The sequence below is a fragment of the Mesoplodon densirostris genome, chromosome 18, assembly GCF_025265405.1.
Source record: "Mesoplodon densirostris isolate mMesDen1 chromosome 18, mMesDen1 primary haplotype, whole genome shotgun sequence".
NCBI classification, from domain to species: domain Eukaryota; kingdom Metazoa; phylum Chordata; class Mammalia; order Artiodactyla; family Ziphiidae; genus Mesoplodon; species Mesoplodon densirostris.
In genome coordinates this window covers 58,611,213-58,627,698 of record NC_082678.1, presented here as the reverse complement: position 1 = coordinate 58,627,698, position 16,486 = coordinate 58,611,213, and the positions used below count along the sequence as shown (strand labels likewise).

The window sequence follows — 16,486 nt, the reverse complement described above, 5'->3', positions numbered from 1 at the left end:
TAAAGTTCCCTACTATTGTTATAGAACTATATTTCTCTCTATTCTGTCAATTTTTGTTTTATATATTTTGGGGTTCTGTTCTTATGCATTTCTGTGTTTATAATTATTATATCTTCATGAATTGACACTTTTTCAATATATAATATTATTCTTTGTCTCTAACAGTTTTTGACTTAAAGTCCACTTTTTATGGCTTTGTGTTACTGTCTAGCATCTTTTGATTTCAACTGAGGGACTCCCCTTAGCATTTCTTGTAAGGCAGCTCTAGTGGTGATGAACTCCCTCAGCTTTTGTTATTCTGTGGAAGTGTTTCTCCTTCTCCTCCTCCTCCTCCACCTGTCCCTTTCCCTTCCCTTCTGTATTCCTCCTCCTCCCATCTTTCCTTCTTTTTTTTTTTTTTTTTTTTTTTTGCCGTACATGGGCCTCTCACTGTTGTGGCCTCTCCCGTTGTGGAGCACAGGCTCCAGGTGCACAGGCTCAGCGGCCATGGCTCACGGGCCCAGCCACTCTGCGGCATGTGGGATCTTCCCAGACCGGGGCACGAACCCATGTCCCCTGCATCGGCAGGCGGACTCTCAACCACTGCGCCACCAGGGAAGCCCTTTCCTTCATTTTTGAAGGGCAGTTTTACTGGGCATAGTGTTCTTGGTAGGTAGACTTTTTTTTTTCTCTCTTTCAGCACTTTGAATATATCAACCCACTCCTTTTTTGCTTTGCTCATGCTGCTTTCAGAATTCTCTCCATCTTTGATTTTTGACAGTTTGTTTATAATGTGTCTCAGTGTAACCTTCTTTGGATTCACCTTTTTCACTGTCTGTTGGCTTCTTGGACCTGGATATCCATTCCCTCCCTCCACCCTTTTTAGGAAGTTTTTGGCTACTATTTCATTAAATAAACTTTGTACCTTTCTCTCACTTTTTTCACCTTCTGAGACTGCCATTTGTGTATATTTGTCTGCTTGAGGGTGTCCTATAAATCCTCCAGGCTTTCTTCATTCTCTTTCATTCTCTTTTCTTTATACTTGTCTGACTGGATCATTTAAATGACCTGTGTTTGAATTCACTGATTCTTTATTTTGATTGACCATGCTGCTGTTGAACCCCTCTAGTGAGTTTTTTATTTCAGTTACTGTATTCTTCAGCTCCAAAATTTTTGTTTGGCTCTGTGTTCTGTCTCTTTTTTTGAAATTCTCATTTTGTTCATGTATCATTTCCCTGAGCTTGTTGAGCATCTTTATGATGGGTATTTTAAATTCTTTTTCACATAATTCATATACCTCCATTTCTTTAGGGTTGATTCCTGGAATTTATTTTGTTCCTTTGATTGGGCCATTTTCCCCTGTTTCTTCATGTTCCATATAACTTTGGGTTTGTATCTACACATTTGGAAAAACAGCTACCTCTCCCAGTTTTTTATGAACTGGCTTTGTACAGGGAAAGATCTTCACCAGTTAACTCAGCTGCAGATTCTGGAGGCCTCTCAAACCTTTTCTGTGGATGTGCCTTCTCTTGACTTGAGTGTGTAGATTCCTGATTAGAAGGATATTCCAGTTTTTTTTTTCCCAAGAGCTTGTAGTTTTTTGTTCCCTCTGGTTTTTGTCTGTGATACTACAGATTCTCTGGAACTGCTGCAAGCCACCCAGCTCTCTTTTGTTCTCTGCAGGCCTTTAGAATATGCCAGGTGTATCTACCAAAATGAGATTACAGAGTAGAATGGACATAAGCAACACACTTCAGGTGTCACTGTCCCCCATCACCCCCAGATGGGACCACCTAGTTGCAGGAAAACAAGCTCAGGGCTCCCACTGATTCTGCATTATAGTTAGTTGTATAATTATTTCATTATATATTACAATTTAATAGTAATAGAAATAAAGTGCACAATAAATGTAATGTGCTTGAATCATCCTGAAACCATCCCCCCCGCCCCCCCCAAATCCCCCCCCCAGGTCTGTGGAAAAATTGTCTTCCACGAAACTGATCCCTGGTGCCAAAAAGGTTGGGGAATGCTTTCCTAAAGTTTATAATTCTCATTATTTTTTTAAAGTGGCTTTACCACATACACATGTATTCCACAATACATATGTATTTCTAAACAATATGTTACTTAGTTTTGCTTTTTTGGGGGGTTTTAAAAAATCGCATGATATTGTATATAATTTTTACCATTTTGCTTTTTTTAATCCATGACAGAAGTTCATTTATTTTCATTACTTATTATAATCCATTGTATTCCTATAGCACAATTTACACATTGCCTTTAATAAATATTTTTAAGACCTTTCTAGTCTTCTTATTTGTTTTTATGTTCTGCTGTTTAAATAATGCTGCTATTGACATTTTGTAGAAAATAACAAGCTGATTCTAAATTTCATATGGAAAAGCAAAGGACCTAGAATAGTTACAGTGTTTCTTTTTTTTTTTTTTTTTTTTTTGCGGTATGCGGGCCTCTCACTGTTGTGGCCTCCCCCGTTGCGGAGCACAGGCTCCGGACGCGCAGGCTCCGGACGCGCAGGCTCAGCGGCCATGGCTCACGGGCCCAGCCGCTCCGCGGCATATGGGATCCTCCCAGACCGGGGCACGAACCCGTATCCCCTGCATCGGCAGGCGGACTCTCAACCACTTGCGCCACCAGGGAGGCCCTACAGTGTTTCTAAGTTATTTTTTTTTTCCATTTTGTTTTCCTCTTCAACCTAGAATTTTATGGGAGTTTTTTCAGATTTCTATGTAGATAAATTTATTTTGTTTTGGTATGAATGACCCTTCTGTTAATATCTATTTCCAGTAAATCTGTATGTGATTCCACATTTTTTTAATTTATTGATTTGTCCTTTGTGAATTTATGTATATTGTTCCACATGTAAAAGAATTATTATTTTCCATTCAGTGCCAAGTTTCCTATATATATTAGAGTAAGGTTGATGATTCTTATAAATTTAAATCTTCTATATTCATATTAATTTCATCTAATTCATTTGTAGATATCTTAGGTATGTTGAAGTCCTCTAGGATTTAGGGAGTTGGTACGTTTATCGTTGTATTTCTTGCCAGTTTTTTCTTTCCATATTTTCAAACTATGTCTTAAGTACATAGAGATTCATGAGTGCTTTATCTTGTTGGTGGATGCACTTTTTATGTGTATGGAATATATATCTATGTTTCTTTTAAAGCTTTTTACTTTGAAGTCTATTTTTTTATGACTGTGATACACCTGATTTCTTTTGATAAATATACGCCTCGCATATTGTTTTCCATATCTTTATTTTCAAGGTTTCTTTGTTGTTTAATTTTAAGTGTCTCTATTGATAAACAACATTTGGCTGGTTTTCTTTTTTTCTCTCCCACTCTCCTTTCCTCCATCCCTCCCTTCTTCCAAATAAACTGATTGTCTTATTTTTAATAAATAACTCTATGTTTGCTTTGATTCTTTGGCATATTTGGACTTATTTTCTACCATCTTATTTTGTGTGTTCTTTTACCTCTTTTCCCCTCTTGTTTATCTTCTTCTATTGACCTGGGTTTTTTGCCCCCCTCCCTTTTTAGTGGTTTGGAAGTTCTGTATCCTATTTATCGTTGTTTTAATAAAATATCTTTACTGTGATATAATTTGCATACCATACAGTTCACTCATATAAAGTGTATAATTCAATGTTTTTATTAGATTTATAAAGTTCACTAATTTTAGAACATTTTCATCACCCTTAAAAGAAGCCCCATACTCATTTAATCCCCTGTCTTCCACCAAATTTTCTCCTTTCCCCAGCCTTGGGCAACCTCTAATTTACTTTTGTCCCTATGCATTTGCCTATTCTGGAACTTTCATATAAATGGAATTACACAATATGTGGTCTTTTGTGTCTGACGTCTTTTACTTAGTATGTTGTTTTCAGGATTCATCCATGTTATTGCATGCATCAGTACTTCATTCATGTTTATGGCCAAATAATATTACATTGTATGAATATACCGTGTTTTACTTACCTGTTAATCAATGGAAAGATATTTGGATTTTTCTACTTTTTGAATGTTATGAATAAGGCTGCTGTGAACACTCATATATAAGTTTTTGTGTGGACATATGTTTTCATTTCTCTTGGATATTTGATTATGAGTGTAATTGCTGGGTCATATGGTAGCTCTATGTTTAACCTTTTGAAGAACTGCCAGACTTCTTTCCCAAGCACCCTCACCATCTTATATTCCTACAACAGTGTATGAGAGTTCTAATTTCTCCATATTCTCACCAACACATTAAAAATAGATACAACTAAAGAGCAGATTTCTGAATAAGAGTTCTCCTAGTCATGATCGATATTTTGTCTCTTGCTGCCTCAGCTTTGCTAGAGTTGCCTAAAATATACCTCTGGACCTGGCTCTAAATATACCTTTGGAAAGGGTAATAGGTGTCAGATTGCATTAATTTTTTCTTGAAACAAATTACTTTAATAACTTCTTAGCTATGTTTAGATAGTTTAAATAGTCTTTTGTTTTTTAATTAAAGCAAATTTGGATGATTTATATTGGGAAAAAATTTTGCCCAAGTTATAAAATTTGCATTAACAATAAAGTTTTTCAGATCTAATGCAAACCTAGAAAAAAGTAGTTTGTTTTTGAGTGGCCCACCTTTCTCCTTTTCGTTGTCTTCTGTTTTCCAAATTGTAATCTTATATGTCAGTATTATATCCTGACAATTCAGTTTTTTAATTTAATAGAATCAAAGAACTTTAAAGCTAAAAGTTCCTTCAGATATGTCAACAAGCTTAACAGCTTTATTTTGCAGGTAAATTTTTTTTAAGACCCAGTAATTGTGACAGTTTAATCTGTATTTGCTATAGAAGTTTTCTGAAGTGATTGATAGTGCATATCATACTTTTTAGTTGTGATACGCACAATTTATTTACAAACCTGTGACCATTTTCATTGTCCATAAATTTCTGAAGTTCTTAGAATCCAAAATCAGTGGATAAAATGTCTTTATTTGTAACAAATTTTGAAATATTGCATATATCATACCTGCTTTAAAATTTTCTAAGCTTTTGTAAACACAAGGTTAGATGTTTTCTAAATCATGTATAACTCTTTGATATTCTGAATTCTGTTCTGTATAATGGGGAAAAAAATCCCTACTGGATTTCTTTGAGGGGAATTTCGTGCATTGAACCAGTTTCTTTCTTATTTCTCAGATTTCCCTTCTTAAATAGATGTTAGTCTATTAAAATGGAATATATTTTGGAATCATCAACTTAATGGTCTTCCTTAAGTAAAATGTTAGGTATTTCTCCAGATCTTGAATGTTCAAAACATTGAAATTGCTATTATCTCAGACTCAAGGAAAAAGAGTTGAAATATTATCTATGTTTTCAGAAAAAGGTATACCACCATTGAATTTCATTCTACTAAGAATGAACAATTATGCAAATTCATGACACACTTCATCTGGTTTTACATCCTTGGGATACTTTTACACTCTTCTAACTGAATTACAGCAACCAGAACAGACTAAGAATTTGCATGGTGAGAAACTTTGATTCAGAAAGTGCATATTCAAAAAGCAAATTCTAATAGCCAACGTTGAGGCACTCGAAGATTTTTAAATTAATAATATCCCTATTTTTTTTACCTGTTAACATGGTGTTATGGGGAATTTTTATTTTTATTGATCAGGACACCATGATCAATGTATTATGCAGTGAACTATTTTACCAATTAGTGATTTTCTTAGTGATTAGTGTGTTCTGGCTTCTATAAGAAAATACCACAGACTTGGTAGCATGTAAACAACGGAAACTTATCTCTCACAGCTCTGGAGGCTGGAAGTCCAAGATCAGGGTGCCAGCATGGTTGGGTGAGAGCGCTCTTCCTGTCAGAAGCCAGTGGCTTCTTGCTGTGTCCTCCTGTGGTGGAAGGGGCAAGGGAGCTCTGTGGGATCTTTTTTTATAAGAGTACTAATCCCATTTGTAAAAGTTCCGCCCTCATGACCTGATCACCTTTAAAGACCCCACTTCCTAATACTTTCATCTTTGGGGATTAGGATTTCAAAAAATGATTTTGGGGCTTCCCTGGTGGCGCAGTGGTTGAGAGTCCACCTGCCGATGCAGGGGACGCAGGTTCGTGCCCCTGTCCGGGAAGATCCCACATGCTGCGGAGCAGCTGGGCCCGTGAGCCATGGCCGCTGAGCCTGTGCGTCCGGAGCCTGTGCTCCGCAACGGGAGAGGCCACAACAGTGAGAGGCCCACGTACCACAAAAAAAAAAAAAGATTTTGGAGGACCACCAACATTTAGACCATAGCAGTGATTTTTTTTAAATTTTGTTTTATAATCTTATTAAGATTATTTCTGAAAACAGATAAGGTAAAACCATCTTATAAATATTAATTTTTATTCTCTAGAGAATTTGGAGTAATTTCTTGGTGCTTGCCTGTATTGTAATAATTGGTCCATATTGCATAGAACTCTGTATAAAACAAGTAGGTAAAGCAGTTTAGTTTAAATCATAATAATCTCTACTACTGGCTTTTGTCTTTTTTAATTTATTTCAGCTCTTATGTTTATTAACTTCTGCTTTCTTTGCATTTTCTGTTTAATTTTCTAGCTTCTTAAAAAAATGCTTAATTCCATTAGTTTAAAATTTTTTTAATAAATACATTTCAAGTTATAAGCATATTTCTAAGTATTGCCATTACTGCATCCCACATGTTTTGAATTATGGGTGCTTTTTTTATCATTCATATCTAAAGATGTCATGAATTCTATTGTGTTTTCCTCTCTAAACCATATGTTCTTGGGAATTCCCCGGCGGTCCAGTGGTTAGGACTTTGTGCTTCCACTGCAGGGGGCACGGGTTCGATCCCTTGTTGAGGAACTAAGATCCTGCATGCTGTGTGGTGCAGCCAAAAAAATAAAATAAATTGTAAACCATATGTTCTTATCTGTTGTTATTTATTTTCTTTTTCTTCCAGCTTTATTGAGATGTAATTGACATATAACACATATGCTCTTTCAGCATGCAGTCTTTAGTGTCGGGCTTGTATGTTTTTTCCCACTAACTTTATATTGTTGACTTTTAATCTAAAATTGCATTGTTGTTAGAATATGTGGTTAATCTGATAAGGATTCTTAGAAATTTGTTGAAAGTCCTTTTGTAATCTAGCACGTTTATTTTTGTAAATGTTCCATTTGTGCCTTTATATTTTCTATTTGATGGCTACCTGAGTCTCTGTTTATATATTTACTCAATTCAGTTTATTAATGATGATCAAATTTTCAAACAGCATAGCTGCCTATGGACTAGGTAAAATGATCTTAAAGAATCTTCATTTAAAGTATCTTTAGTTAAAGATATTAAGAACTTCACCTTAGATTTAGAGATAACTTAAAATCTATGAATTTTGACAGAAGTAATTTTTTCCTGCTTTTGAAATCCCTAAGAGAGCAATGATAGAAGTAGTAGCAGTAGCAGCAGTAATGTTAATAGTAATAGTAATGGTAACAGCAGCCACAACAGCTAACATCTATGGAGCTCTTACTGTGTGCCAGACATCATTCAAAGCTTCCTATACTGGTTAATGAATTTACCCAATAACAACTCTATGACATATAATTGTTTTCCTCATTTTATGGAGTCAAACACAGTAAGGTTAATACTCTTGCCATTGTAGTCACGTTGTCTTTCAACAAATAAATGTAAGTTCAGTTGGACACACACACAAAAAAACATTTTTTTTCTTTCCCCTTTCCAGTTACTAGAAAAGTTAAAAGAACGTTGGCTCTCCACTGGTGTATGGCATAATCTGGAGTTGGTGAAGACAGTCATTGTAGAACCACAGAGAGGAGAAAAAACTGATTTTGATGAATTACTGCAGATGTACTACGATGCAATCAAGTACAAAGGAGAAAAAGGTAATTGGAAATTATCTGATGGTCAGTGAAAAAAATTTTTCCCATAAAGTGAAAAGTTGATGCTGTTAGAATTTTATTTGTGTTATCTTTTTTAAATGAATTGCACTTGAGAAAAATTATATTTTATAATCCTGAGTGAAAAGAAAATAGGTTAAAGAAATTCTTTTATTTGGAGTTGTTCTCCTATGAATATTTTCACTTGAAGATGCCAGTTCAGTTTTATGAAATGGTATGCATTCAGGTATTTTCCCATAGACTTCCTTATGCTAACTAAAGTGTTTTTGTTAAAGAAGGTAGGTAGAGTATACATTAATATCTTCCTTACTAGTCAAATGAGCCCTACATTTTTATGTAAAAAATATACTTTGTGCTTATATTTTATTACATAAGGTAAACTTGAGTTTTCAAAACTTAACTGAAGGCTAAATTTCAAAGTTAGAGAATGCCCATAAAAAGTTTGACAAGAAGGGCTAATAGTAATTTATGAACAGTGCAACATCTTAAAGATATTGTAATATACTTGTCAATATCCTTGTATGGTAAGATTATATATAGTATTCTGTGTATGTGTGTTTTAAATACTTTTCAATATAATATTGATTCAATATGATATATAGTATACATTAGAGTTATTTAAATCATTCTGATAGCTTTACATTCTGGTGGTAAAGGTAGTGATTTCAATTTCAGTATTTTAAAGTTAAAACAGTTGGTTCACAGTTGCTCAGTTCACACGCAAGTTACTACTCTGACGTGGTTTTTCTGTATAGTTTAACTGGGAGATACACAGTTTATAAATTGGTTCTACCATGTTGCACCTAAATGTAATTTTGTTTCTTTTATTTATTTGAAGACATTGAATTTTAAAAACTTTATAATAGTTTTTAGTTTTGATTCTTTAAAATTTGGTATTATAATTACTTAATAATCAGATCTTTTCAAAACGACAAGAATAAGAATTTCTGGGAATTTTGAGTGTGCTTATAAAAATGTTGATTTTCTGTTGCTTAAGATGGCGCCCTCCTGGTGGCAGTTTGTCGTGGTAAAGTGAGTGAGGGTCTGGATTTCTCAGATGACAACGCCCGTGCTGTCATAACAATAGGAATTCCTTTTCCAAATGTGAAAGATCTACAGGTAGGCCAGCAAAGCCTTAAGAAGTTTTATTTATCACAGAAGTTGTTGATTTTGTGTAAGGTTAATTAGACATTTTTCTTGTATTCTCAGGCATTTTATTTTATTTTATTTTTTAATTAATTTATTTATTTTTCGCTGCATTGGGTCTTGGTTGCTGCACACAGGCTTTTCTCTAGTTGTGGCGAGCGGGGGCTACTCTTCATTGTGCCGCACGGGCTTCTCATTGCGGTGGCTTCTCTTGTTGCAGAGCACAGGCTCTAAGCGCACAGGCTCTAGAGTACAGGCTCAGTAGTTGTGACACATGGGCTTAGTTGCTCCGCGGCATGTGGGATCTTCCCGGACCAGGGCTTGAACCCATGTCCCCTGCATTGGCAGGCGGATTCATAACTACTGCGCCACCAGGGAAGTCCTGGATCATGTTTTTTTTTTTTTTTTTTTTTTTGCGGTACGCGGGCCTCTCACTGTTGTGGTCTCTCCCGTTGCGGAGCACAGACTCCGGATGCGCAGGCTCAGTGGCCATGGCTCACGGGCCCAGCCGCCCCGCGGCGTGTGGGATCTTCCCGGACCGGGGCATGGACCCGTGTCCCCTGCATCAGCAGGCGGACCCTCAACCACTGCGCCACCAGGGAAGCCCCTGGATCATGTTTTTTAATTCATTCTGCCAATATCTGCCTTTCTGTTGGAGAGTTTAATCCATTTACGTTTAAAGTAATTACTGATAAGGAAGGGCTTGTTTTACCATTTAACTATTTGTTTTCTGCATGTCTTATGTGCTTTTTGTTCCTCAGTTCATTCATTATTGCCTTTTTTGTGTTTAGCTGTTTTCTGCTATGTACTATGTTGATTCCCTTCTTTCCTTTTGTGTATATTTTTCAGTTATTTTCTTAATGTTACCTTGGGGTTAATCTCTGTCTCTCCCTTTATATATTGTTAATTGTCATAGATTACATCTTTATACATTGTGTGCCATTAACATAATTTACAATTATCGTTTTATGCATTTGCCTTTTAAATCACATGAAAAAAACAGTTACAAACCAAAAGTATGATAATATTGGCTTTTATATTTACCTACATATTTATTTTTACCAGTGTTTTTTATTACTTCCTAAAGCACATACTTACACTGCCTTCATTATATTATATTTTAGTGTTTATAAATATGTTTTATAATCTGTTAGATTACCTCAAGGATTAGGACAATTTCTTAAATATCTTTGTCTCTACAATTAAATATTGCCTTGGAATATAGTGAGTGTTCAGTAAGTTGATTTAATTAATGATTAAATATGTTTATTATTTAATATATTTAAAGTCTTAAATATGTATACTTATATATTTAAATATAAGTATTAAATATATACTAAATATTAAAGTAAAATTAATTAAAATAAAACTAAAAGTTCAATATATTTAATATAAGTTATCAAAATAGTATTTGGTTTTGTTGTTTGTTTTACTTGACATTGTTATTAAAAAAACAACAACCCTCCATTCCTGGACTCTTTAATTAAGGCATCATAATGATAGCAATCATTATTTGATGATAATAACTAGGACAGTAGTAAACATTAATATGACTTATAATAAGGCAGTACGGTATGTGTTACAATCATAAATCATTAAAGGAGTTATGAAGGGAATACTCAATTCCAATAGCATTTTATACCCTAATACATAGTAGAACATAATAATGGAGAGAGTATATTAATTATACTGGCTGTCACTCTTTATATTAGTGTTCTATTGTTGTGTTACAAATTACCACAAACATAGGGGCTTAAAACAGCACACATTTCTTATGTCACAGTTTCCATGGGTCAGGAGCCTGGATGTGGCTTAGCTGGGTCCTTTGCTCACGTTTCCACAAAACTGCAGTCAGTGTTGTTGGCTGAACTGCTTTCTCATCTGGCTCTTGGGGTCTTCTTCCGAGTTCATTTAGGATGTTGGCAGAGTTCAGTTCCTTATAGTTGTAGGACTGATCTACTAAACCTGTTATATCTCCTGCAGGCTACTCAGAGTTCCTTGTTATGTGGCCTTCTCACAGGCCCTCTCACAGCATGGCAGGTTATTTATTCAAGGCCAACAAGATACTGTCTAGCTCCAGTCTCCTAAGATGGAGCCATACAACAACATAATAACAGGAGTAACTTCCTCACACCTTTGCCTTATAACATGATCTAATCAAGGGAGTGACTACCCCATCACCCTTGCCATATTCTGTTGTCTAGAAGCAAGTCACAGGTTCTGCTCACAGTCAAGGTGAGAGGATTATTTATACAAGACATGACTCTCTGGGAGTCACCTCAGGGTGTGTCTGCCATATTCTGGTTTTCTATAAAATGAATTGATGAACTAAATGAGTTCCATAAATGGTTCTTCCAAACCTAAAAGAATACTTCAAATTACTGGACCATAAATTAGGACTTTACAGTTTTCTTTTACATTAGTGCTCAGTCTATCATGCAGAATAAGTGGAAATTATTTATAAATGAGAACCTGAAATATTCTATCTTATGAAAACAGAACAATCTATTTCTGTCTTGTTTTATCTGTTGTTTTATTTGAATTCATATTTTAAAGAGTTAAGGTCAGTGTCCGAGTTAGAAAAGTGATTTGAGTGGGACAAAGAGGGCAATGACCTTAATTTTATGATACTAAAATTTTTCCTTAAATTTGAGACAGATTATGGAAGTAAAAATTAAAATACAGTTTAAAATACTAACTTAAGACTCTTGTAGTCTCAACTGCAGAGTTAGGCTTTTAGAGAAGCAGGAAAATGTATGTTAGAGCCAAAAATATGACTTCTTTGGCTGTGACCAGGATTTCCTCTTCCCACCTTGGGGACTAGAAAGTAGAGGTAGGAAAATTTCATTTTGGAGCCAAGTGTGACTTGTTTAGTTCAAGTCATAATTTATTGCACATACCTCAGGGACCTGAAAATAAAGAAACCCACTGTGAAATGTTGATAATGGGCCACTCTGAAGGACAGGCATTAAGCTAACTTTCCTGGTGAGGATTTTTTTCACTTCCACCTTTCCCAGATGCTTCTGATCATTCTATAAGGACATACTTAATCGTGTAATAGCTAAAAAGAAAACTTTCTGTGCACTAAAGCAAAGTATTTGAGGGGCAGGAGAGTGAACCAAGGCCTTTATATGGTTAGATGTTGGTGGAAAAATATAACTAAAAGAAATTCTTTTAATGCAATTAAGTCACAGTATAACAACACTGCCCTTTTAGTGGATATCTAAAACAAATCCTTTGGCCAATTAGTATGATATAAAAACTTATAACAGCCTTCAACTTTATAATTCAGGCATCCACATCTCAAGTTGGTGGCATGGGCATACTTTGTGAGACGTTGTAAGCTACGATATTTAGAGTTTAAGATTCCATTTTATTTGTATTCCTTAGCACAATTTAGTAGTATATAAAAATATTCTCCCTTCATGGGTATTGTGCCTTTTCCTCTGAAGAAAAATGCATAAAACCATGGCATGTGCCTAAAAATTTTTATGCTTTAAAAATGTTCCAGTTGGTATCTTAGATTTCTATAACAGGTTTAGTAAAATTTGATGGTAATATTCTATATCAGAAGAGCTCTTACAATTATTAAAATAACTAAGATATAAATTTTATGTTTGTGGATTATTTTGCTTTAGTAATATAGTATGTTGAGTCACCAAAATAGATTTCATTTGGAAACTATTTAAAATTCTGATAGTGATCTGACTAGTTATCTCAGTATTGGCATATGATAATCATTATGATTTCTTTTTTTCATTTGGGAAACTTCTTTTAGCTCTGCAGATACTGGACTATTTAAGTATATTATTATTTAATCAATTTTGAAAAATTACATTAATGATTGAAAGATACTGGCATCTATTTTAATTTTGTTAAGTTAGTTATTGACTTTATAACAAACACACATAAATTTATAAGCTACCATGCATTCTTGGTGTTTTATAAACCTCAGAAAAGGGCTGTTATCCCTTGCTTGCCCCAGAGGATAACAGCATTAATAAAATTGAGTGCACATTAAACCAGTGCTTTCAAGTGTCAAAATATTATTAGATGATGGCAGTATTAGAATTCTTGAATCTGACATTTCTTTTTAAGTAGACTGATGTTGTTCCTTCATTATTCTTGTTGCTTTGGCAGCAATATGAATATTCCTGAGTAGATGAATGAAGGCGGGAATGCAAGGGATTATAGTATATCAAGACAAACTTGATTTCAGAAACAAAAACCTTTCCTAATAATTTTGAGTAGATTCATATTTTCCTTTTGAATCACTTTTATCATTGTGTTAATGATCTTGAGTGTTTTAGCATTCATTATTCATTCAGTAACAAACTTTCACTAAGAGCCTGATTTGTACTAAATACAGTTAAGTGCAGAAATAAACAAGATGCTACTTCTAATGATGTCTATAATTTAGTAAAGTACTTGAACGTGTAACAGGATGTTTTGGTTGGATAGGGTCTGGGTGTTCCAATGCTTAGGGAAAGTGAAGTTGAGCAACACCTTTCACCTCCCATCCAGATATCCATTTACTTTCAGTGATTTGCCTAATAAGGTGGAAATTCAAATCTCAGAGAAATGAGATTTGAATCTTGTCTACGTTGAGATTCAAACATACAAACATTTGGGCTTCCCTGGTGGCACAGTGGTTGAGAGTCTGCCTGCCAATGCAGGGGACACGGGTTCGTGCCCTGGTCCGGGAAGATCCCACAAGCCGCGGAGCCGCTGGGCCCGTGATCCATGGCCGCTGAGCCTGTGCGTCCGGAGCCTGCACTCTGCAATGGGAAAACATACAAACATTTGATCAAGTGGAATGGCCTCATCAAAGGCCAGATTATAAAACTATTCAAGTTATTAAAACTATTCAGAATACTGAAACAACCACTTTTTGAATATCTGGCTAGAGTACCAAGTACTTTATAGACTGGTGACATGGTGATACATTCACAGATTATAGCCCCTTGTCTCATGGAGCTTACACTCTTGTGAGGAATGTTGAAACTAAAGTAATAAAGAAGCAATTAATTGCAGCTGTGATGAAGACTAAGAAAAAAAGTCACAGGAACTATGAGAATGTATAACAGGATCCTGACCTAGTCTTTAGGGATAAACAAAGACTTCCTGAGGAAGTGATATTTCAGCTGACACAGGAAAGAAGGCTAGGAGTTCGGTAGGTGAGCAGAATGGATAAGAGTATTCTCAGCAGATAGAACAGCATATGCTAAGGCCCTAAGGTGTGAAAGACGATAGCTATTCCCAGGAATTGAAAGAAGCTGAGGAAGAGAGTGAGCTGGGGAGAATGGCATGTGAATAGAGGCTGGGAGACTTATTAAGGAGCCAAATCATTTAGGGTCCTGTGTGCCATTTTAAGGATTTGAGACTTTATTCTAAGCTATGGGAAACCAGATCCAGTAATAGAGCCTGAGATCAGAATGTAGTAGGGTTCCGGTTATAGTGTAGCATCTGATATAGAAACCCACCTGGATCTAGCCCTGATAATAATAAAAATAATATGTGGTTACCCAAGGGAAATGGCTGTGTATATAAGCTTAAAGGGCTGTAATACTAAACTGTAACATTTAGGAGTCCAGCAACTTGCTGTTGGAATTGTTAGAAACATTTAGGCCAAATCACAGATATGGAAGAAAAACCTTGTAACCTCTGAATGTCTGGAATAAGTTTATCCTCATTATTTAAACCTTTTTTTCCTCCTCAGAAAAACGTTTTTTTCCAGTTTTTTTTTTTAAGATTGTTTGGCCAGAAGTATTATTAAAGCAGGTTCTAAGTAGATCTTGAAATTCAAAAATTAAAATCTAGTTTAAGTATTCCATCTACACTGACAACTTGTAATTTTCCTTGGACAGAGAAAAATGAGATAACCAAACTCTCTGTTCCCATCCCTCCTGCAAAACAAACAAACAAATATAAAGTTACAAAATGAATGGATGAATTGCTGAGGTATTTTTAAATTAAAAAGAATGTTTCCCGGGCTTCCCTGGTGGCGCAGTGGTTGAGCGTCTGCCTGCCGATGCAGGGGACACGGGTTCGCGCCCCAGTCCGGGAGGATCCCACATGCGCGGAGCGGCTGGGCCCGTGAGCCATGGCCGCTGAGCCTGCGCGTCCGGAGCCTGTGCTCCGCGGCGGGAGAGGCCACAACAGTGAGAGGCCCGCATACCGCAAAAAAAAAAAAAAAAAAAAAAGATTTCCCATATTTCTTAAAGGAATCTTTTGGGTTTGGGGGAGGAAACATTTAAAATCACAAAATTTTCATCAAGTCTGATTGATAGCCTTTTCTTTCCAATACTCATATCATTGTATTTCCTTAGGGAAAAAGCCACATCTGAATATAGCTACAAGTTAAACCTTTGGATAATTAATAAAGCAAATAAAATTTTGTTTGTTTTTGAAAAATTCTGAAGTTATTTTCCTGTGTTTATCTCTTTTTTTGGTGAGAACAAGAAATTTTTAACCTTTATATTTTACTTTTGCTCTCATAGTAGGTTGAAGGTTTTAAAAGTGAGTTTATCACCCTGGGGACTTGTAAGGTTGATTGACACTTAACTTATTCTGTTGGCACAGAGCATAATCAGTAGCACTACCTCAAGGGAAACAGTGGAATTGTTTCTTAACCTCTCTGAACATGATTTTAATTTTTTTTCTTCAGAGCAGAATTTTAGTTGTAGTAGATTTTAATCAATTTACTTAGATCCTCTTAAAGCCTACAGGGTGCAGATATATAGATGGGCTTCAGGTGAGTGTGTCACTTGTTTTTTTCCAATTATAAAGCCTTAAGGTCAAAGATAATATAAACTGTAGCAGACATCAGTGTTTACAGCATCAGTCTTTACTGTTTTTCACTGAGATTAAGGTTTGATACCTTGGAAATGAGTTCAATTTATGCTTTCTACCTTTGGGATGGACAATCCCGGTGTGCCAAGGAATATAGTAAGCTACATAATAAGTCATAGTATAATTTCCTATCACATCAAAATGACCAGATTTGTTCTTTAAAATTACTTAATAGCAGGGTTTCTCTAGCTTGGCAGTAGTTACATTTTGGGCAGGATAATTTTTTGTTGTGAGTGATGTCCTGTGCATTGTAGGATGTTTAGCTGCATCTCTGGACTTACCTGTAGATGCCAGTAGCAAGTGTTTCTCCCTCACCAGTTGTGACAACCAAAAGTGTCTTCAGATAGTGCCAATATCTTCTGGTAGGCAAAATCACTCTCTGTTGAACACCATTGTTTTATATAGTGAAACATACAAGTGTATGTCATGAATTAAAATGAACAATCTACATTTACTTTTTAGTTATTTTTTATCAAGTTGAAAAAAATCCAATAAAATTTTTACTAAGAGCCTGATTTATACTAAAAACATTAGATGGTTTCTTATATTAACAACCTCTTGGCTTCTACCCCTTT

General features: G+C 35.4%; 1 protein-coding gene across 6 annotated transcripts in view; it reads left to right on the top strand.

Annotated features, from left to right (window-relative positions):
* Positions 1 to 16,486, top strand: part of BRIP1 (BRCA1 interacting helicase 1) — a 189,131-nt gene that overhangs the window by 126,365 nt on the left and 46,280 nt on the right. For all 6 annotated transcript variants that reach the window (XR_009530419.1, XM_060082288.1, XM_060082285.1 and 3 more), the window contains 2 exons: positions 7,739 to 7,898; positions 8,911 to 9,032. Coding sequence is in view for 5 of the 6 variants with exons in the window: in XM_060082288.1 (XP_059938271.1) it covers positions 7,739 to 7,898; positions 8,911 to 9,032 (282 nt within the window). In the remaining variant the exon portion in view is untranslated. The remainder of the gene's footprint in view (positions 1 to 7,738; positions 7,899 to 8,910; positions 9,033 to 16,486) is intronic.